This window comes from Euphorbia lathyris, chromosome 10 (assembly GCF_963576675.1).
Source record: "Euphorbia lathyris chromosome 10, ddEupLath1.1, whole genome shotgun sequence".
Lineage (NCBI taxonomy): Eukaryota > Viridiplantae > Streptophyta > Magnoliopsida > Malpighiales > Euphorbiaceae > Euphorbia > Euphorbia lathyris.
Genome location: NC_088919.1, coordinates 62,921,736 through 62,944,564, shown reverse-complemented (window position 1 = coordinate 62,944,564; position 22,829 = coordinate 62,921,736). Strand labels below are relative to the sequence as shown.

The 22,829-nt window shown below is 32.5% G+C and overlaps 2 protein-coding genes across 2 annotated transcripts; one reads left to right on the top strand and one right to left on the bottom strand.

Annotated features, from left to right (window-relative positions):
- Positions 1 to 166: 166 nt before the first annotated feature.
- LOC136208349 (F-box/LRR-repeat protein At1g67190-like) lies at positions 167 to 2,148 on the bottom strand. The gene is made up of 2 exons (XM_065999187.1): positions 1,945 to 2,148; positions 167 to 1,779 (listed from the first exon to the last, which is right to left on the bottom strand). Exon 2 carries the CDS (start codon positions 1,763 to 1,765, stop codon positions 467 to 469), a length of 1,299 nt encoding a protein of 432 aa, XP_065855259.1. The 5' UTR covers positions 1,766 to 1,779; positions 1,945 to 2,148; the 3' UTR covers positions 167 to 466.
- Positions 2,149 to 9,682: 7,534 nt separating this feature from the next.
- LOC136208621 (cell division protein FtsZ homolog 2-1, chloroplastic) lies at positions 9,683 to 17,096 on the top strand. Its single transcript, XM_065999678.1, has 8 exons — positions 9,683 to 9,972; positions 10,276 to 10,988; positions 12,024 to 12,323; positions 13,004 to 13,094; positions 13,830 to 13,954; positions 15,230 to 15,322; positions 16,557 to 16,625; positions 16,723 to 17,096. The coding sequence occupies exons 2-8, from the start codon at positions 10,344 to 10,346 to the stop codon at positions 16,849 to 16,851; spliced, it is 1,452 nt and encodes a 483-aa protein (XP_065855750.1). The 5' UTR covers positions 9,683 to 9,972; positions 10,276 to 10,343; the 3' UTR covers positions 16,852 to 17,096.
- The last annotated feature ends 5,733 nt before the right edge of the window (positions 17,097 to 22,829 follow it).

The window sequence follows — 22,829 nt, the reverse complement described above, 5'->3', positions numbered from 1 at the left end:
TGTACCCGCCGCTGACAAAACATAAAAGCACAAAATTTTTGAACTTTACCATTAGCTTTACTAGGATTGCCTAGCATTGCATTTGTATCAGGTTTGAAAGGTTTGAATTTTAAGTACTTCGATATAAAAAAAAAAATTACAGTACAATTGCAATTTTAAACTAATATTTAAGAATTGAATTCAACATGATAAATATTTTATTTATAATATTATGAATTTGAACAGAATTTTAAAATCTCCATTTGACAACTATGTCTAAGAACAAGAGATGTAAAATATCTTCTAAAACTTTGATCTACCTTAAAATTCAGAGAGAATGGGGAATTTAGAATTCTTTTCAAGTTCCTGATTCGGCTAGAAAGATGCTCAAAATTGGAAAAGAAACAGCATGATAAGAATTGTCATAGGCATACCTTTTCTAGCACAAACTACACTTCAAGCAAATGGTGTTCCCATTCCAGAACTTCTATTCATACTCAAACTGCACCTCTACATTCATGTATTTCCTCATGAGCCGAACAATGGTTGAGGTGAAGTTAGCTAAAATCTGGCACTCATAGTGAGTTTCAGCTTCAGAAACAACCCCATGTATAACCAGTCTCCTCAAATTGGGGCATCTGGCTAGAAGAACTGCAACCCATTCTGTAAATAGATCATTGATCACAGTCCATCCCAGTTCCAACACCACGACATTGTTAAACTGATGGGAAACATTCAAGCTACCACGAAGAACATCATCGCCTCTTAAATCGCAAAGAGCATTGTCTCTTAAGTCGTAATTCAGTGATAGGTGGGTCAAATGAGGAAAACAAACAGGCATAGTCTCCCAATCTACAACTTGATCTTCAAATACCACTCCCCAAAGTTTAAGCCTGGTTAGCTTTGCTGATCTTGAGATCATATTGCAGAACTTTGGTCCAGTAATGGTGAAGTTGCTAACATCCACAACCTCAAGATTAGCTGTGCTCTCTCCAATGTCGAAATAGAGTAGATTAACATCATCAATCTTCAGAACCCTCAATGAGCCTTTTCCGATAAGTTCGAAAAGCTCAAGAGTACAATCCTTTAAATGCAATTTCTCAAGACTACCAGCCTCCAATGTGAATTTGTCCAACCTAACTCCATCAAGATAGATATGCTTGAGTGAAGAACTGCTCAATTCCATAGTTGCCTGAGCATCAGACATGCTAATATCTGGACTAACAAGCATAAATGTCTCAATCTTGGGACAAACAGTTAACAAAAGGCCCAAATCCAAAGCTGAAACACTAACATAACTCAGAACAAGTAATCTCAAGCAAGGAAATTTCTGATAACTAGGTTCAACACCAGAAATAGAATTATAAGCTAAAACCAACTCTTCCAGCTTATGATGCCTAACACATTTCTCAATTATGTTAAACCTTGTGGATGTCCTCACATTATAATGGAACTTCCGAAGAGTCTCCCGAGTATACATCAACCAAGCGATAACTGAGGCAACTGAGAACTCCTGTGTATCATCCATATAAATATATAAATCTTGCAGACCAACTGTTTGAAAAATTGTCTCAGTGATGAGAATTTCTAAATCGGCGTTTGCGAGGTCACGATAACCAGGCCATTCGTGATAATTGAAGGACAGTGATTGAAGATTAGAACGCCAAGCATGGCGCCACTTCCTGCAAGTGGTGGAAGCAATCACAATATCTCGTGCAGCCTTAAGGTGAGATAGTATATTTCCGATTACTTCAACGGGAAGGTGATCCATATCAATTGACAACATATCTGTAATTCTCACTGTTGATTAAAGAAAAACGGATCAAAATTCATTCAATTGATAACATAATCTGCAATGAAAAACTCCAGAAAATACCTAAATCAAACTAGTTTTCTTTTTTTACAATCCAATACTCAATCAGGCAAAATCAATATTGTAAATTTTAGAAAATCCGGGTGGCTTACCTGTTGAAGACGATGATGAATTGATGATCGGAAATCGGATGGAGGGAAATTTGAATGGAATATGTTTTGTATGAATTGAATTCCGTAATTACGGATAGAGATTTAGAAGAGTATAAATAGTTAATCACAGGATTAATAAGATACCTATTTAAACTCTACAAAGTAAAGTGATCGGATAAGAAAGTGTTTATTCTATTCGAAAAGTAATAAAATACCTATTTCAACTCTACAAAGTAATAGTATCTACGCTTGGTGATAAAATAAAATTATGGCTGATCATCGTTTGCCAATTCGTCTAAAAAGTTTAATTGCTGTCCTAAATTTTCAAAATATCAATTTACATTTCAGTTACACTCGGTTGTAAAAAAAACAAGTTAAATACGAAAGATGTAGTTCACGCATCTTAGAATGTTATTACATAATTCAAAAATAGATTAAAAATGAAAGTATTACTTGCTCAACCATAAGACTTGTCTTCTCTAATATTAGAACTGTATATCCCGATTTTGGTCGTTTTACTTTTTTTAAGATGCGTGTAATAAATCTTTCTCATTTAACTTTTTTTTTTTTGCAACCGAGTGATTAATTGATTACATTTGTGCAAATTCAGGAAGCTAACTGGACATTTTATGCAAGTTGAGAGGGCTGTAGGGACAGTTTGAAAATTCAGGAGGCAATCAAACTTTTTGGACAAGTTCAGAGAGTGATGATGTATTAAGCCTAAAATTATACTTGAGTTCATTACATGAGATTACACTCCTTTCAGAAGTTTGATATCGAGCTTGAATTGTGAGACGAAAATCGAGCACTTAGAATCGGATCGGATATAAAAATGGATTAATAATCAGGTTATAGGTCATTCGGGGTGATTAAATGACGCTAGACTTGTCAATAAAGTAAGTAATACCCATATACATTGGGTTCCGTCCCATTAGATTCGGAGAATCTCCAGTATCCATTTTATAGGGTTAATGATGGGAATGGAAAATTATCCCTATTTTTTGAGTCAATTGGGGATAGCAATAGCTATTTCCGTCCTATGGAGATCCCCAACCCATTATCCTTAGGTGCCGTTTGGTTCACGGAATGAAATAGAATAGTTATTCCTTAGGAATATAATAGGAAATGATAGAATAACTATTTTTTTTGGGAATATACATTTCTATATTTGGTTAGAAGAATGAAATACAGTAAAACCTCTATAAATTAATAATGTTGGGACCATAGAATTTTATTAATTTGTAGAGATATTAATTAATCGATAAATTAATAATTATTAATTTATAGAGTGATTTAAAAAATTTTAAGAATAAATTTTAAATTACTAATTGTTTTAAACATTGCAAAATTCGTATAGGGGATGAATAATCACAACGAATTTAGAGGAAGCAATCACGGAAGAAGACATTCATGAACTTGAGGGAATGATTGACCAGCTTGGTTACCGCAATCAAATGAATGTCAATCAAATATTGGATTATCCAGGTGAAAATAATGAATGCTCACAAGTCCAAAGTTTAGAAGAAATTGTGTCGAGGGTTATGCAAAATTCAATTAAGGATGAAGTTGATGATGATTTGGTACCTTTGAAACCAGTCACAATAAATGAAGCAATTATAGCATCATCCACTCTTTATAAATTTTTTTTGTTAAAATTTGACAAGGATACACATAAACTTTTAAATGCACTAAAAATAGTCAGAGATGAAATTCAACTAGATTTAAATTTCAAGAAAAAACAAAATACTATAGATTCATATTTTGCTAAATTATCCCAAGTATGTATATCTATATATATTTCGTATATGTATTTGAGAAATTATTAATTTATAGAGGTAATAATACAATGTATTTATAAAGGGTTGTTCCAGAAAATTATTATCTTATTAATTTATTAAAATTATTCATTTTTTGAACTGGCCCAAGTCGGGACCAGAAGAAATTATTATTTTAAAGAGTTTATTAATTTATCGAGTATTAATTTATAGAGGTTATATATGCCAAAAGATATCCTTACCCTCAAGTTTAATTTATTAGTTATTTTAAAATAGTAAAAACTTGATAAAAACAAAAAAAAACTATAAAAACGTAAAAATATAAAAAAAACCCATGAAAATACGAAACTGCGAAAAACACAAAACACCTGAAAAAATGTGGAAAACACAAAAACGTAAAAAAAAACACAAAAACTGAAAATATATGGAAAACATGAAAACGGAAAAAATACAAAAAAAACGTGAAAAACTATTAAAAACACAAAAATGTTAAAAACACGAAAACATGAAAAAAGAGAAAAACACGAAACTCTAAAAAATGCGTTTTTTTACATTTTTTCTATTTTTTCGTGTTTCTTCACGTTTCTGTATTTTTTGCGTTTTTTCAAGTTTTTGTAGTTTTCGCGTTTTGTCACTTTTTCATGTTATTCACGTTTTTTGCGTTTTCTCACGATTTCGTTTTTTTTACGTTTTTCATATTTTCATGTTTTTCACGTTTTTGCGTTTTTTGCATTTTTCACGTTTTTGTATGTTTCGTGTTTTGTCACTTTCTCGTGTTATTCATGTTTTTGTGTTATTTCGTTTCTCTTTTTGCGTTTTCGTGTTTTTCATGTTTATTCATGTTTTCGTGTCTTTCGCGTTTTCACATTTTTTTCATGTTTTTCATGGTTTTCACGTTTATTCACATTTTCGTATGGTCACGTTTTTATGTTATTCACACGTGTTTTTTGTGTCTCTTCTATTTTTTCGCGTTTTTGCCGTTTTTCACGTTTTTCGTTTTTTTCTGTTTTTTTCACGTTTTTGTATTTTTTTTATTTCATCACTTTTTTGTGTTATTCACATTTTGTCGTGTTTTTCATGTTTTCAGGTTTTTCGCATTTTCATGTTTATCGCGTTTTGTCACGTTTTTTATTTGTCACTTTTTCGTGTTATTCATGTTTTTGTGTTTGTTCGTGTTTTTGCGTCCATGTTTTTTTATTTTTCATGTTTTGTCACTTTTTCGTGTTTTTTCATATTTTTTCGTGTTCTCCATTTTCTACATCTCATTGATAGTCGGCCAACCGTCCATCACCATTTCCGCTGCCAATGTTTGTAAATTAAGGTGAAGCGCCACAGAGAGAGAAATATTAGGGATTTAGTGAAGGGTAAATTTGTAAATTACATAAACATGGTATGAGGAATAGCTTATTCCCAACTTAAAATGAAGAATCCTATTCTACAAAATCAAGGAATATCTTATTTCATGGAATTGTTATTCCATAAAAAAAAATTAACCAAAGGTGAGAATAGTTATTCTTTAGGAATAGCTATTCTATTCCCACTCTATTCCGCGAACCAAATGAGCCCTTAGAGTTACCCATAAGGATATCCATAAATATATACACTAAGGGGCGTTTGTTTCAGCTTTTCGGATGAGTGTTTAACATTTCACCAAACCACATGAAATATAGCGTTTGGTTAGATTTATGTAACCGCGACATTTAGCATTTTCGCTTGAAACTGCAGTGTTTTGGAGCTTTTCATAAATAGTTGTTTGTAATTATTTGTTATTGACAAAATTATCCTTGAAATTTCCACAAAATATGTTTCTTCTTTAATATTATTTCTATTTTTATAACATAATTACCGAAAGAACAAGGTTTTGTAACGTTCAATAAATTCTCTATTTTTATTTAGATTTTTTTAATTTGTGCGATACATTTTTTATTTTATAATTTATTTGTTTTTTTATTTTATAATTTATTTGTTGATTAATTTACATATATCTACATTAGACACTTTAAATATTAACAACAACAGTTTAATATAATTTTACCAGACACTGATAATTAAACACCTAATAACAAACAGCTAACAACAACAGTAAAAAAAAAAGCTTACTGCAACCGCAAACAACTAACAACAACAGCTGAACCAAACATACCCGTAATATTGATATAAAAAATTATATTTTATATTATATATATATATATATATATATATATATACATATTTATATATATAATATTAATATAATTTGCTAAAAAACTAATCCTAAAATACAATTATCTTCTACCGTCTATAAAATCCACTTTGAATACAATTACAACTTTTTGTTTCGATTGAATTCTAAACAATTAAAACTTCCTAATTCATAATTTCATATTATAATAAAATTTAATTCCGATTAGGGTTATGGAAATTCTAATTTCCTATTTAATTCAAACTTACAAATTTGAGAGTTTTATTCCACAATTTTCACTCGATTCATTAGATTGTTCTGTTCATCTATATTCTTCGTTTGATAAAACAAGTTGATTTACTCCATCTCATCTATATTCTTTTATTTACTGTTTGTATTTAATCATCATTAGGTTACATAATTTATGTTTATTTTCTGAAAGGCAAAAAGCATAATTAAGCCATGAACTTTATATGTTTTAAGGATCAAGCTCCTGATCAATTATTTTTCCATATTTAGTCCCTGATCATTGATTTTGTTATGGATTTGGCCCTTATTTAACTTTTCCGCCGAGTTTGGAAAAGGAGAAGATCGATTTGGCGATTCTAATGCTGAAAATCACAAAACGGGAGAGGAGAAGATCGAGTTTGGAATAACCTATTGGAAATTAATTAATGTAATTTCTTGTTACTTTTCATTTTCTATCTATCCTAGTTAATAAACTCCTATTTTTATTTGTCCACGTCAATAAGCCGAATCGGCTAATGATGCGTGTCGTCCAAACTCGATGGAAAAATTAAAAAAAGGTCGAATCCATAACAAAATCTAGGGGTGCGCACGGTTCGGTTAACCAGTCCATTAGAGAAAAAAATTAAGCGAACCGTTATTAACGGTTTTTTAACCATCCAAACCGAAACCGGCCCATATCAATTGGTTAACCATACAACCGCTTAACCATTAATTTCGGTTAGTTTTTTGGTTAATGGTTTTTAACCAATTCTCACTAGTTAACCAAAAATCAACGGTTAACCATAATTTTTACCCAAATCTAAATTTTTAAACAATATTAAAATACACATAATTTCAAAAATTCAAACGAAACGAATTCATATAAAAGTTCAGAATTCAAACATAAGTATCGAACTAAAAAACAATTCATCAAGTTTACATTTAAAATATAAAGAAATGTAAATAATATTTCATCAAAGTACTTATTACAACATAAAGCAGTATAATCTATGTTATATATTTATATTAATGTTAATCAATGTTATAATCTATGTATTTATATTAAGCAGTATAATCTATGTATTTATATTTGTCTTGCCTTTGTCATCAAATAGCCTATATATATTTTTTTTAAAGTTATATTTATTAAACGGTTCGGTTAACCGTTAACCGCGGTTTTTAAACACTCTAACCCGAAACCGAAACCGAAATCGGTACCTATCTATTTTTTTAATCATTAAGAAAACCACCGGTTCGGTTAACCGCTTTTTTCGGTTCAGATTGCCGGTTTTCGGTTCGGTTATCGGTTTGATCGGTTTTTTGCCCACCCCTCAAAATCAATGATTAAGGGTTCAATGTGAAAATATAATTGATCAGGGGCTTGATCCTTAAAACATATAAAGTTTATAGATTTAATTATGCTTTTTGCCTTTTTGAAATAAATTATATTTAGTAAATCGTATATATTTGATATTAGTTTAGAGAAAATTAATAAAATGGAACGAGTATATCTATAAAGATTCCTATTACCAATTTGAACAGTGATATGGACTAATTGTTCTCATTTTTCTCACTGGGGCGGGAATAGAAAATCTCCGTTACGAATGGGGATGGGATCGAATAGATCTAGTTTTGTGACATGTACTGGAAAGATTCATGTACGGTTTTATATTCTGATTTGCATTAATCCAAGTTTTTGTTTAAGAAAAACTAGTGTAATATATAAAAACTATATAATTAAAAAATAATTATATATCAATTTGCAAAAAAAAAAAAAATTATATACCTGTTAATTTTTCATATGTTAGTTTTTATTCCAAAAAAAATTGATTAACAAAATCTTGGATGAATTTCTAATTGAGGGACTAAAGAATTTAAGGGAGTTAGAACTTATAGAATACATACTAACAGTAAAAGTTTAGATAATTGTACAAATAATTTTTTTAAAAAAATTCTAATAATTTCGTAACTGATGTAAATTTTTTATTGGATAATTCTAAAAATAATTTATGCGATTTCACTGATTTGTTGATAAATGTTTGTAGATTTTTTATTTTTGCAAAAACGATGACTAAGAGCCCGTTTGTTTCAGTTGTTCATGTTTACCGATTGTTGTTTGCTGTTTGCTGATAGGTAGTAAATATTAATTGTTTTTTCTCCTAAGAGTAGTTGTTCCGAAATTTTATCAAATACTTTTTATCTCCAGTTTCGAATTAAAAGATAAAAACAGTTCCGAAAAATGGAAACAAAAAGACACTAAAGTTAGTAAAACCAAACCAATTTGACTGTTGATAACCTTAAAATAGAGAACTCCGTGAATTAAATTTGTTTAGTATCACATCTATCATGAATCACGTTTTCAATATCATCATTTTCGATGTTTTTCTCTTCTAACCAAACAACACCTAAATGACCTCAAAACTAAAAATTTGGAAAATTAAAGTTACTTAAAATATCATCAATTTTTAAAGTTTTCTATCTAGCGTCAACCTAAAAGTTCTTGCTTTTACTCATCGCGGCGGACCTCTGACCTCTTTTTGCAACAAAAGAAAACCACATGTATCCATTTGTTACATAAGCTATTTTTTGAATTATCCTATATTTTAGGGTAATTAATTTATTAGTACCTATATTTTGATAAAATACACTGTTTAGTCCTTGTATTTTTAAAAACACACGGTAAGATCTCTAACATTTTTTTCGATGAACTGTTTAGTCCCTAACGTTTTTCTCGGTGAATTGTTTAGTCCCTGCCATTAGACTCTCATGAAGATTCGGTTAGTCAATTTGGATTTGAGTCAAAATCTATTTAAAATAAAAATGTAATGCCTTAACTACCCTTTATCACAAAATCAAATACACAAGACTATTATATAATTATATTCATTGTTTCTCATCTCTGCGTTCTTCTTTTCCTTTATTTTTTTCCTTTAGACTCTACTGCATCTGAAATCAACTTTGAGTGTTCTTCTTTTTTATTTTCTTCTTAATCGTTCAGATTCGTAAGCATCGGGTCTGCGTTATTTTTCTTGTTCTCCATACAAATAGATTCTTCTTCTAAATCGGATTTCCTTTTCTGAAATTTAAAGATAAATTTTGAATTCAAATTTTAAGTTATTGCGTGTCTTCCTCTTGTTTGACTATATCATTCTTTAACAGTAAATAGTAAAGGATAATTTAGTCATTTCCGAATTCATAAACGGTAAAAAATCTAACAAACAGCCGGAAGGACTAAACAGTTCACTGAGAAAAAGATTAGGGACCTTACCGTGTGTTTTTTAAAACACAGAGGATAAACAGTGTGTTTTGTCAAAATACGGGACTAATAAATTAATTACCCTATATTTTATCAATATTAATATTCAAATAGGTCTCATCAAATTTTGGGCTGCCACAGAATTTTAATGGGTTTAGGGCCATGATAATTCCCAAGGCCCCAAATAGACCCAATTCGAAATCACATAAACCCTAGCCTTCATAAAGATTCGATCTTGATTCTCATTTGACCCATAAACCCAAAATTGAAAAGGCCAGATTAGTTATTTGTTTTATTTCACACACTACCTTTATCATACCACCACATATCCTCCCAACTGTGTATTCACTACAAGCAAATTCCTTGTTTTCTCTTCACAAGATTTTTTTGTTGGTTAAGATTTGTATCAAATTGAGAAAATCTACTGCTTACCAATCTACATTACCGGTTTTTCAGCTAAAAACCCAATCATCTTTTTATCTTTTCAAATTTTAATTTTAATTTTATCCCTAAGAAAAAACAAACCATCCCCCATTTCGGCTCTATACCTCAGCAGCTCCCAAATGCTCCAACATAGTCTGCTCTTTGTTACTCTCCAGCTCCTTCAGGTCTCTCTCTGCTCCCTTTCCTCATTTTACATTCCATTTCCTCAATTTCATGATCTAATTGTGGGTTTTTACTCTTTTCTTACTTTGCAATTCGGGGTTTTAACTGGGTTTTGTTAGTAATCTAGGGTTCTGTTTTGGGGGAACTTGTTCTTAGTGGTGTTATTGATTAGCGATATGATTGATTCCTGAATCGAAGTTTCCAAGGTTGCCGTATGTGGATTTTAATTTTTGTTTAGTATGCTTAATTAGAGATATCAATGTGTGGTATTGATGGGTATTTTTTTATTTTCCTTTTCCAAACAGGTATTGGAAGTGAATTTCTATTCCTTAATTTAGGGGTTTAAGTGTTTCTTTCGTCTACTTAGTTTAAAATGGCTGCTTGTGTGTCCCCATATTGTACACCTTCTGATACTAGAAACCCTGTGGGGATGTTAACTGTGCTTGGAGGGAGAGTTTCTGCAGAAACCCGAGTCGGTTGGATTAAAATTTCGGAGGATAAGAACAGGTATCAGAGTGCTAGCCAAAGGTCCAATGTTTGCTATCTTAAGTGTTCAGCAAACTCTCATAGTGTCAATCCATATAACAACAAAGACCCTTTTCTTGATCTGCACCCGGAAATATCAATGCTTAGAGGCGAGAAGAACAACAACGCTGTAACTACCCCGAGGAAGGATACTTCAAGTGGAACTGTTACTGATACCTTAGGACTTGAATCGAGTCCGAGTAATTATAATGAGGCTAAGATTAAAGTTATTGGTGTTGGAGGTGGTGGGTCGAATGCAGTTAACCGTATGATTGAGAGTTCGATGAAGGGTGTGGAGTTTTGGATTGTGAATACGGATGTGCAAGCCATGAAATTGTCTCCTGTATTTCCGGAGAACCGTTTGCAAATTGGTCAAGAACTGACTAGAGGTCTTGGAGCTGGAGGTAATCCAGAGATTGGAATGAATGCTGCTAAAGAAAGCAAGGAATCGATAGAAGAGGCGCTTTATGGTTCCGATATGGTCTTTGTCACAGTAAGTTCAGCATCTATACAAGTGCTTTATAAGGTTCAATGAGCTAATGTCAAAACTTTTGAATTTGAAGTATGCGGTTTTCTGGTCAATTAACTTGTCTACAATGTTAGTAATATATAGCATCGGTTGTTAATAGTTTATGTATCTAATGTAATGAGTTTAGGATGAGTCCATATATGAGTTCAGAAATCATTATATAGATGAGCAAATGTAGGGCTGTAAATGAGAGTGGCTCGACGTTCGGCTCGATAAGAGCTCGATCGTGTTCGACTCAATTTATAGTGCTCAAAATCGGCTCAAAAACTCGAAAAGCTCATAAAGAGAAGCTCGATTATAATATAATGTTCATGAACATGCTCGTGAGCAAGCTTTGTTCGATTATTTTTTTAATAAGTTTTTCTCTAAAAGAGAGGGCGAGCCTTGGCGCAACGGTTAACGTTGTTGTTGTTGTGTGACCGAGAGGTCACGGGTTCGAGTCTTAGGAGCGGCCTCTTGCCAAAAAAAATTGGCAGGGGAAGGCTTGCCTCTAATACACCATTGTGGTGGGACCCCTCCCCAGACCTCGCTTAGCAGGGACGTGTAGTGCACCGGGCTGCCCTTTAATAGTATTTTTATAAAGGGGAAATGTAAAATAACGTAGTTTTGTAGGTTTCAAAACTATGTAGTTTTGTGTTAAAGAAATTTCAAATGAACATAACTAATGAGTTGTTGGTGAGTGAAGTTCATGAATAGAATTAACGAGCTGCTCATGAGTAAACTCGTGAACAAGCTCGCGAGCAGCTCACGAACATGATTTCCAGCTCGATTACATCCCTAAGCAAATGTGAATGAAAGATTTGATAACACTTATTAATATCTCATGGAATCAACATAACGTTCGGAATAAACTTCAAACCCGCTCTATTATCTAAGATTACAGTTCTCTCTGGTGGAATGCATCCATGGACTGCCTTGCACTCACACTGCACAATGCTAGCTTATCTAAACTACACTGCTCTGTTTCTCTTACATGGAACTTTAAGTTTCTTAATGCAGGCTGGGATGGGTGGGGGAACAGGCACCGGTGGGGCACCGATCATTGCAGGTGTTGCAAAGTCAATGGGTATATTGACAGTCGGTATAGTCACAACCCCGTTTTCTTTTGAGGGAAGAAGGAGAGCAGTGCAGGCCCAGGAAGGAATTGCTTCGTTGAGAGATAATGTTGACACCTTGATTATCATTCCAAATGATAAGTTGTTGACTGCTGTTTCCCAATCTACCCCTGTAACGGAAGCATTTAACCTGGCCGATGATATTCTGAGACAAGGTGTTCGTGGTATCTCTGATATCATTACGGTATGTAACTCGAGAAAAAACAAACAAACTATAAAGTTAGTTCTTTTATCTAGTTTTTTTAGACTTGTAACCGTTATATTTGGCATAAACAGACAGATATAAAATAACAGAGTAACATAGTCATTTTGTATTGTGTTGTGGCTGTCCTAAAAGCTAAGATATGTTCGGTTAAAAATCTAAAAAAATAGATAAAAGGACTAAAGAGTTAATATTGGCAAAAGATAGAGACCTTAAAATGTGTTTTTCAAAATAGGAGACCAAACAGTGTATTAGGTAAAAAGTAGGGGACTAATAAATTATTTACCCTTTATATAAATCTTTTTATTTGGAATCATTTGTCAATGCATGCTCTCCCGTGAAGTCCTGAGACAGTTTTTTATTTCTCATGTACTATTCAGAGGGTGAGCCTTGGTGCAACGGTAAATGTTATTGTCGTGTGACTGAGAGGTCACGGGTTCGAGTCTTAGGAGCAGCCTCTTGCCAAAAAAAAATGGCAGGGGAAGGCTTGCCCCCAATACACCCTTGTGGTGGAACCCCTCCCCGGACCCTCGCTTAGCGGGGACGTGTAGTGCACCAGACCGCCCTTTGTACTATTCAGATGATATTGAAATTTATGAATGGCTTTGTTACTCTATTAGTTCATACTGAAATTGGTGGTAGTTTTCATGAATGACTTTCAGATTCCGGGATTGGTGAATGTGGATTTTGCTGATGTGCGAGCGATAATGGCAAATGCAGGATCTTCTTTGATGGGGATAGGAACTGCAACTGGTAATCTTTAAGTTACTTTGCACAAAAATGTTACTCCCTCTATTCCATTATATTTGTCGTTTTTAGCAAGATCCAAACTCCATTTATCTGTCGCTTTTAGACTTTCAACGAAATTTACGTTTCCTTTTTCGAGGTTACCCTTATCTTGGGATTTAGAAAATTTGATAAATCTATTGTTTAGATTTACGTTTGTGGATTAAACAATTTTGAGTCTTTCTAAAACAAGGGTAATTTAGTTTTAGCCACTCGGTTTTATCCTAAATTTAAGGCTAGTTAATTGTGAAAACAACAAAAACGAGAGATATAATGGAACTGAGGGATTAATATTCTTTTGCATTTCGTTGTTTCTGGATTAATTATTTGATTTGCCTCTTATTAAATAAAGTCTAGTCTAAAACATGCGGATATCCTATTTCAACGATGAGCTACAATGCTACATTAGCTCTTACTAGACCTAAGAAAAGTAAATTGCACTTCCCCGAAGATATTGGAGGCAGATTTTTTCATAACCCTTTAAATATAACTGTAAGGTAATTGTTTTCCCTTTCCATATCTATATCGGTTCGTGTATGTATGTATGTATGTCACGTAATCATCTGGTCATATCCGGCTTGATTCTCTTAACATTCCTCTTGATTACCAAGCTATATGGTCCCGAATTCAAGATTGTATATTGATTGAAGCATCCATTGGACACTATTATATTTATTTCAATGCTTTACGGTTCGTGTGCAGGTAAAACAAGGGCAAGAGATGCTGCACTGAACGCGATTCAGTCACCTTTGCTGGATATTGGTATCGAGAGGGCAACGGGGATAGTATGGAACATTACTGGTGGAAACGATTTAACTTTATTCGAGGTACCTCTTTTCCTTCACTCAGCTTAACTGTGCTTGTTCCTTCATATGTTACTATGATTTGAATGAAATTTACTCCGTTGTAAGTAATAGAAAACTTGTGCGGTTTGAGATGTTATTTTACTTTTGCCGGAGTACGTAATTCTATATCGTTAACAACTGTTGTAAAGAAAAGAGTAAATAATTTCTTAGTCCTTACATTTTTACCTAACATACAATTTAGTCCTCATATTTTAATAGTACACTGTTTAATCCTGAACTTTTGTCTTATTCAACAGTTTAGTCCCGTATCGAGGGACTAAACTGTTTAATCATTCAAATATTTGAGGGGTAAATTACACCCATGGCCACTGAACTTTACCCATTTTAATATTGTGGCTACTAAATTTCAATTTTTAAGAGAATGGCCACTGAACTTTACACTTTTTAACATTGATGGCTACTCAACTTTAACTAACCACTCAAAATGACCGTTAACGATCTCAAAATGAAATCAGAACGATATTTACCATAAAATCACTTTTTTATTTTCCAAAATCACTTTTTTTGGAGCTTTTTCTCTCTAAAAGTTCATTCGCTCTCCTAACCAAACAACATCTAAATGGCCTCAAAACGAAAATTTTCAAGAATTAAAGTTCCTTAGAATATCATTAACTCTTCGGATTTTTTATTTTGAGACAGCCAATGATCGTTTTGAGGCGTTGAGTGGCCATCGGTGTTAAAAAGTGTAAAGTTCAGTGGTCATACTGTTAAGAATTAAAGTTCAGTGGTCACAATGTTAAAATGGGTAAAGTTCAGTGGCCATTGGTGTAATTTACGCAATATTTGAGGGATTAAACCGTTGAATAGAACAAAAGTTAAGGACCAAACAGTGTATTATTAAAATATGAGAACTAAACAGTGTGTTAGGTAAAATACAAGACTAATAAATCATTTACCCGTAAAGAAAACACTCCATTTTTTTTTCATCCAGATACTTGCTGGATGAATTTTTCCAGCTATTTTGAATTGTAGAAATTTTCTGTTGCTATTAGAATTTCTGTTTGGTTTACACAAAAAAGTTTTTGGATCATATTGTGACGTTGCTTTGAATCAGAATTTAAGCATTTCGGCTCATCAAATCGAGAGGAATTTTAACGTAATTGAAACTTTTAAACTAGTGTATCAATCAGTCTAAAAACTTTAAGAACTTTTTGATATAGAAAGTTAGGAACATTCATAAAGCCTGAATGAAATTTCTGTTTCCGTATTATTTGACGCACCCAAAAATCGTTGCAGGTAAATGCTGCAGCAGAGGTTATATATGACCTTGTAGATCCAACTGCAAATCTAATATTTGGAGCAGTAATAGATCCATCACTAAGTGGTCAAGTAAGTGATTTCGTGCTCTTCTGCAAATTTTTCTAGTCCGGTCTCTACATTAAGTGATAAAAAGCCGTTTATTGCCTTATTATATCTTAATCATTGACACTACAAATATCTCCTTTTTGGCCCAAACCTTTGCTTAAATTTAGACGGCTGGTAGCCGAAGGAGAAGGAGAGTGGTTTCGTTAAATATTTAATAAAAAACAAGTATTAGCTGCTCACACCATTGCGTTTTCGATTACTTGGCCGAGTATAACGTGGATTTTGAATGACATTTCTGATACAGCTCACTCTGGAGTTAAATGCACCATTGGTCATTGAACTTACATGATTGTCTCAAAATAGTCACTCAATTTCAATGTGTCTCAATAAAATCACTCAACTTTGAGTTTTGTCTCAATTAGGTCACTCTGCCGATTTCAGTAGTTAAAAGACGTCGAAATAATGACACGAGTGACACGTCAACATGAGTCAATTTAGATCTCAAACCGAAACGAAACATGACAGCCATGTTTCGGTTATTTTTATGAAAAAAAAAAAACTAAATTTTGTTTTTTTCCCATAAAAATAACAAACACATGATAGCCAGGTAGCGCATATATGGATATCATGTGTCGTTTTGGTCAAAGATCTGAGTTGACTCATGCTGACGTGTCACCTATGTCATCATTCCGATGCTTTTTAATCACCGAAATCGCTAGAGTGACTTAATTGAGACAAAACTTAAAGTTTAGTGATTTTATTGAGACAAATTGAAGTTGAGTGACCATTTTGAGACAACCATATAAGTTAAGTGACCAATGACGCATTTAACCCGCTCAATCTGTACTTATTTCTGTTGGATTTCGTGTCAATGGTTCGTTCCTGTCTATTGTAGAAATTGCAGAGGATGAAGGAGATTTTTCTACTTTTACATGAATTAGACAAACTCGAAATTTTGAACCCCGTACTTGGCAGAATTTCTCATCTTGGTCCCTCTTACTTCAACATTGGCACATTTAGCTCCTTGCACTATAATTTTAGCAAAATTTAGACCTTGATTACAGGATATTATTTGACCACTTGCCTTTGAGCATTGCACGTATCAGACCGCTTGTCAACGGCCATATTTTGCGAAAAATTAGAAGTAGATGGATCAAATATGCTACTACACGGATCAAAACGAAAACCTTGCCAAGTACCAATGCCGAATTTTAGTTTTTCCTCATGGAATTTGAATTCATGCTGGGTTTTCATACAGGTCAGCATAACGCTAATTGCAACCGGATTCAAGCGACAAGAAGAGAGTGAAGGCAGGCCCCCAATCCAGGTCTCTCTTTCCCCCCTTCCTCCGTATTTGCACACACGAAAACAGAAAATAAACAGACAAAACAGACCATATTTTCTTATTCATGGTTCAATTTCAGGCGAGTCAATTGTCGCAAGGAGATACATTCGGAATCAACAGGCGACCGTCCTCGTTCGCCGAAAGTGGTGGAGTAGAAATTCCGGAGTTCCTGAAGAAGAAAGGCCGGTCTCGGTATCCAAGAGTGTAAAATCTATCTCCAGAATTTGTTTGATCCTAATCTTCTTATCTTATGCATATCTTCATGGCTATAAGATGTTCATTGTAGGAGAAATTGAGTGTTGAGATCAATATAGTATTTTTTAATAAGCTGTAGATGTTATGTATCTTAAATTTTTGGGTAATTAATTTATTAGTCCCTATATTTTGACAAAACACACTGTTTAGTCCCTGTATTTTCAAAAACACATGGTAAGGTCTCTAACCTTTTTCTCAGTGAACTGTTTAGTCCTTCCGTCTGTTTGTTACATTTTTTACCGTTTATGACTTCGGAAATGACTAAATTACCCTTTACTATTTACCTTCAAACTTCAGAAGAGTAATCCAATTTAGAAGAAGCTATTTGCATGGAGAACAATAAAAAGAACAGACTCAAACGCTTACGAATTTGAACGATTAAGAAGAAAATTAAGAACAAGAACACTCAAAGTTGATTTCAGATGCATTAGAGTTTAAAGGAAAGCAAAATAAAAGAAAAGAAGAACACAAATCCAAATTGACTAACAGAATCTTCATGAGAGTCTAACGGCAGGGACTAAACAGTTCACCAAGAAAAACATTAGGGACTAAACAGTTCACCGAGAAAAACGTTAGGGACTTTAGTGTGTGTTTTTAAAAATACAGGGACTAAACAGTGTGTTTTGTCAAAATATAGGGACTAATAAATTAATTACCCTAAATTTTTTGAGCAAAAGAAAACATTTCCCACATATTTCAATAATTTCAGGAATTTTTTCTCAGCTTGGCTTGTATAGTATAATTTCTGAAATGGAGAGTATATTTTTTTTTTAACTGTTTGAAGTGAAAAATAAATAATTTAATCTATATGGGTTAGGTTAAAAAAATAGTTTTCCTTTATTTTGAAATTTTTGGTTTGTCAAATTTCTTCCAGAAAATGTTATTATTATTTTTTAGGAGAAAAATAATTCTTTTATTTATTGAAAAAATAAGTAATTAAAAAACCGCAATCAGAAGTATATCATAGAAACTTAAATTAAATCTGTATATTCAATATTAAATCTAAGCCTCACGATGCTTTTAATCTTCATCTTAGGATTCTAATAAATCTAGATCTAACAGTGAATGATCAAATTTTGCACGGTTAGTAAGGTGCATGTGATTAAGATCGATGACAAGAAATAGACTCCTAGGATTGAGTGAATAATATTTTTTTTTAAGGACTGACTGCATGATCTTTCAATGAGTGAGATCTATGTGATGATAGATAAAACTAGGGGTGTTAATGAGTCTGATAGTTTACAAACTATTTGAGGTCGGCTCGATCAAAGTTCAGCTCGATATGACTCGACTCGAGTTTGGGAACGGCTCAAGCACTAACGAGCTAGAGCCTGAACTTTCTTAGATTTGGCTCGAAAGCTCTCGAATAAGCTCAATTATTTTTTAATTACTACGTATATTTCATTAATTTTTATTTTTATTTTTATTATTATATATATATATATATATATATATATATATTTCATTATTTTAAATTTTTTGTTTATTAATTATTATATTATTTCATCATAATTTGACTTAACCAATACAAAAAATACAAAAAAAAAAAAAAAACTTTAGCAGGGGAGCCGGGTTGGTCAGGGCTATTGGGATGTTGGTGGTGCTGATTCTCGCTCGCCGGCTGATGTTCCAGCCTCGCTGACCAGCATTTCTTTCTGCGGGATAGTCTCAAAGAGGTTTTCCAGCTACTGTGGATCTGAAGGTTGCTTATAGTCCACGCTCACCGCACCAAATAATGTAGATGTGGATCGTCAACTAGTGCTCTCGGGGTGCGTTGCGTCTCTGTGCGGGGAGCGGTCCCTGAAAACACTCCGACGATCAAGTCAGTTGTAGTATAATCGGAATAAGAGAGAGAAATAAGACAGTTAAGAGTTAGAGAAAGTAAGCAGATCCTTTCACAGTATTAGTGTTTGAGTTTATATAGATATGATGAGTGTGAGTGGGCCTTGGGCCAATGCTTGTTTACTTTGTGTGTTGGGCTTGATGGGCTTGGCCCATAATCCTTATCAAAAACTATTTCTGAAAAATGTTCTTCCCACTGTGAATATTGCACATTTTAATTTTTTATATATAATTTTTATCCTTGGTATAAGAGTTGGATTATGTTCTTTTGATAAAATTAAAAAAAGCTAATACATTCTAAAATTATCCATAAAAGTAGATTGGCTCCTTGAATTTTATTAGTGTCTCATTAGCTCTTTAAATTTGCTTATTTCGTATCACTAACTCCCTAAACTTGTCCATAAAAATAGATTAGCTCCCAGAACTTTGCAAGTGTCTCACCAGCTATCTAAACTTGCTTATTCCGTGACAACTAAATATAAAAACCATAATACTAACTCTCGATTTTCACACATTCGATCTCTCAAACCTGCAATATTAACTCTTATAATAGGTTGAAAGGTAGGAGAAGAGAAAAAATTATCTCTTGAATAAATGAAGATGTATTTTTAGAATCTAGGTTTAATAAGTTTTTGTATTTAATTGTTACGAAATAAACAAGTTTATGAAGCTGGTGAGACACTTGCAAAGATCATAGAGCTAATCTATTTTTATGGACAAGTTTAGGAAGTTAGTAAGATATTAGATTTGGGTTAAAGCGCATGATATTAGTAACATGAGAATTCAATACATGAGAATTCAATACATGTAAACGCGTTTTAAAATAATGAAGTACAAATATTAGATTTGGGTTAAAGTGCATGATATTTGATCAGGTATTACATTTTAGGTTAGCAAAACCAATATCTTATGTTATTCTTACACAATAATAGAATTTAGTAAAATTAATAAAATATTTTTTTACGTAAATAAAAAAAAAAAAAAAATCTTATGGACTAATTTAGTACAAACTGCCAAAATAAATTTTGTCAAGAAAGTCATTTTTGTTAAATTGGTTTATAATTGAATTATGATTATGAAAGACGAGTGAACATTAAAAAAAAAAAAAAAAAGGGGCAGATATGACTTGATTTGACAAGTGTAGGACTAGGATCAATGAGACATGCCCACGTGCTTACCTGTCCTACAATATGTCATTAACTAATTTTGCTATAAGTAATCCAAATAAATGATGTAATTAAAAGTTTTTCTTTTCTTTTATGGAGACACGTGTCATTTCATTAAATAAGCGCAAGTAAACCTATCCATGGATCCGGATACCCACCCACCCCGCCCAGGCTCGTGTCCTTTAGACCGGGGTTGGATAATAAAAATTGTTTATAGGCTCAGCTCGGCCCAGACCCGATAAAACCCGTCTATTTTTTAGGCGGGGTTGAGATTAATACAAATAACACGAGTCGGCCCAGCTCGGACCGCCTATTAATATTAATTAATAAATGTATATATTTATATATTAAATATTTATTTTTAAGTATAATATTTATTTTATATAATTAATAATTATATATATATATATATATATATATATATATATATATATATATTTAGGTGGACTTATATGGTTTGGGTTTGGGATTTAATTTTTAAGCCCGAGCACAACCCGGTCTGAGCCTGCCTAAATTAATAGTGGGCTGAGCTGGGCTTGGACTGAGCATTTTTATCTAAAAACCCGATAGGTCCAACCCGACCCATGGACAGGTCTAAGCGCAAGCATCACAAAAAAAATCTGCTTAATACATCATTTGCTCCCTGAACTTATCCTAAAAGCTTAGTTAGTCTCTTGAACTTACATAAAATATTCAGTTAGCTCTCTAAACTTATGTAAAATGTAATCAATTAATTATTCAGTTGTAAAAAAGTAAGTTAAACGCGAAAGATGTGTTGCACGCATCTTAAAAAAGTAAAACGGCCAAGATTAGAGTATGCGATTCTAATATAAGAAAAAGTTTTATATTTGAACAAGTAATAACTTCATCTTTAATATGTTTTAATCTATTTTGTGAATTATGTAATAACATTTTAAAGCACGTACAATACATATTCCGCATTTAACTTACTTTTTTTTACAGCCGATTGATTAATTGATTACATTTTATGCAAGTTCGGAGAGCTAATTGAATATTTTATATAAGTTTAGAGGGCTAATTGGACACTTTTAAAGTTCAAGGGGTCAATCAAATTATTTGGACAATTCAGAAGACAAATGATGTACATATTAAGCCAAAAAATCGGTAATTTGTATCAGTTTAGACAATATCTCAAAAAAAATCCTAAAAGTTTAATTTATTTCGATAAAATTATTTAAATTTGTTTTTTCCAATAAATTTACTTTGGACGTTTTCCGATCATTTTTCCACCGGAGTTGATTACGTGACATTTAATCACATGTCTCAACATCATGTGACATAATAAAACAAAAATTTAACCACAAATTAATGCAAGTAAATAAGGATTTTCAATTAAAATTTTAACTATAAATTAACCCATATGACATATCGATTGTCAATTAAAAAGTGTAGTTACATTTTTTTAATATCTCAGGTGGTGTTGATGTAAAGTTGAGATGTCACATCAGTAATTTTGACAAAAAAAAATGATGGAAACCGTTCAAAGTGATTTTATTGGAACAAAATCAAATTTAAGTGATTTTATTGAGACAAATTAAACTTCTATGACCACTTGAGGACATTGTCCAAAATTTTGCGGCCATCCATACTAATTACACCGAAAAAAAACTTTATACAAGTATATGCTACAGTTAATATAGAATCCACACAGGTAAGAAAAAAACTACAAAAAGCAAAACAAGTCATTGAATAAACAACTAATACAAACAACAGATGAAAACATATACTGCTCGAAACTCCAAATTCGCAGAGAAGCATTTTTAATCTAATCTTCATCATTTAAACTCCTTTGAACTTTCGGATCTGGGTAATTTCTTTTGTAACCAAGCAGATTTAGTGATCTACACATAAGATCTATTGTTTCTGCTTTTACTAAATCAGGAAATGTTACAAATGAAAGATAATAAACAACAAATGCAGTTCAAATGAATTAAGAGATCCGCTAAAATATATAAAATCCAACTAAAATAAACTTAACAACAAAGACAAGAAGAAAACTAAGAAAACATAACAGTAGTTCCTTCTTCCTCCTAAAATAGATAGCAGCAATCCGAAAGAGAAGAAAACCCAACCAACAAAAAGACGGAGCAAGTCGTATAATGAAAAATGGTGATACTATATTACTTTAGGGGGCGATCGAGTGATGAATTTCAATGTTATCAGAACCGGACCGAACATCAAACCAGATTGATGACTGGGTCACGGGACACTTGGTCGGATCGGATGGCTCGGATTGGTAGAACCGGATGACGTAATAAATAAATAATATTTATATATATTAAATATATATAATTAATTTAAAAATATTTTTATACATTATATATATCCAAAATAAATTATAAACAACTTTTTGTTTGTTATTTTTTTTTGTTAATTTAAGTCTTAAATATATAACGAATAAATTAAATTCAGAATAAACTGAAATATATCAACGTATTCTATGTCATAAGATCTTTTTAAAAATATATTATAAACTCAAAACGGACAAATGATGAATGAGAAATTGATGCTCAAAGTGAACCCCTTGAAATGGTTTGGAAGAAGATAAAATGAAATTAAACACTTACATCCCACGTAGGAAAGAAATGAGAAACTAATAAGTAAATTGGCTTTACAAGCCTTTAACCAATTACTAGAGAAAATGCTCTCTCACGCGCAGGGGGTACAATCGGTTAACCACCGAGGTTAGGGGCGCACCCGCACGACATGGGCGACGCGAATGCCGCACCGAAATAAGATTTAATTCCATCCAGCCCGCAATTAATTACTTTTTTTACCCAACCCTTACAATTTCATTGTGTTAAATTAATGGGAAAATTACACAGAAATTCATCTTTTAAAAATTATTTACAACTATGTCAAGTCATAATTTTGGATTATGTCAAACTAGTAAAATCAGTAT

Coding starts and splice junctions, on each gene's coding strand:
- LOC136208349 (XM_065999187.1), bottom strand. CDS start 1,765: ATGTTGTCAATTGATATGGATCACCTTCCCGTTGAAGTAATCGGAAAT.
- LOC136208621 (XM_065999678.1), top strand. CDS start 10,344: ATGGCTGCTTGTGTGTCCCCATATTGTACACCTTCTGATACTAGAAAC. Junction 12,324..13,003: donor GTATCTCTGATATCATTACG/GTATGTAACTCG, acceptor AATGACTTTCAG/ATTCCGGGATTGGTGAATGT. Junction 13,095..13,829: donor GGGGATAGGAACTGCAACTG/GTAATCTTTAAG, acceptor GTTCGTGTGCAG/GTAAAACAAGGGCAAGAGAT.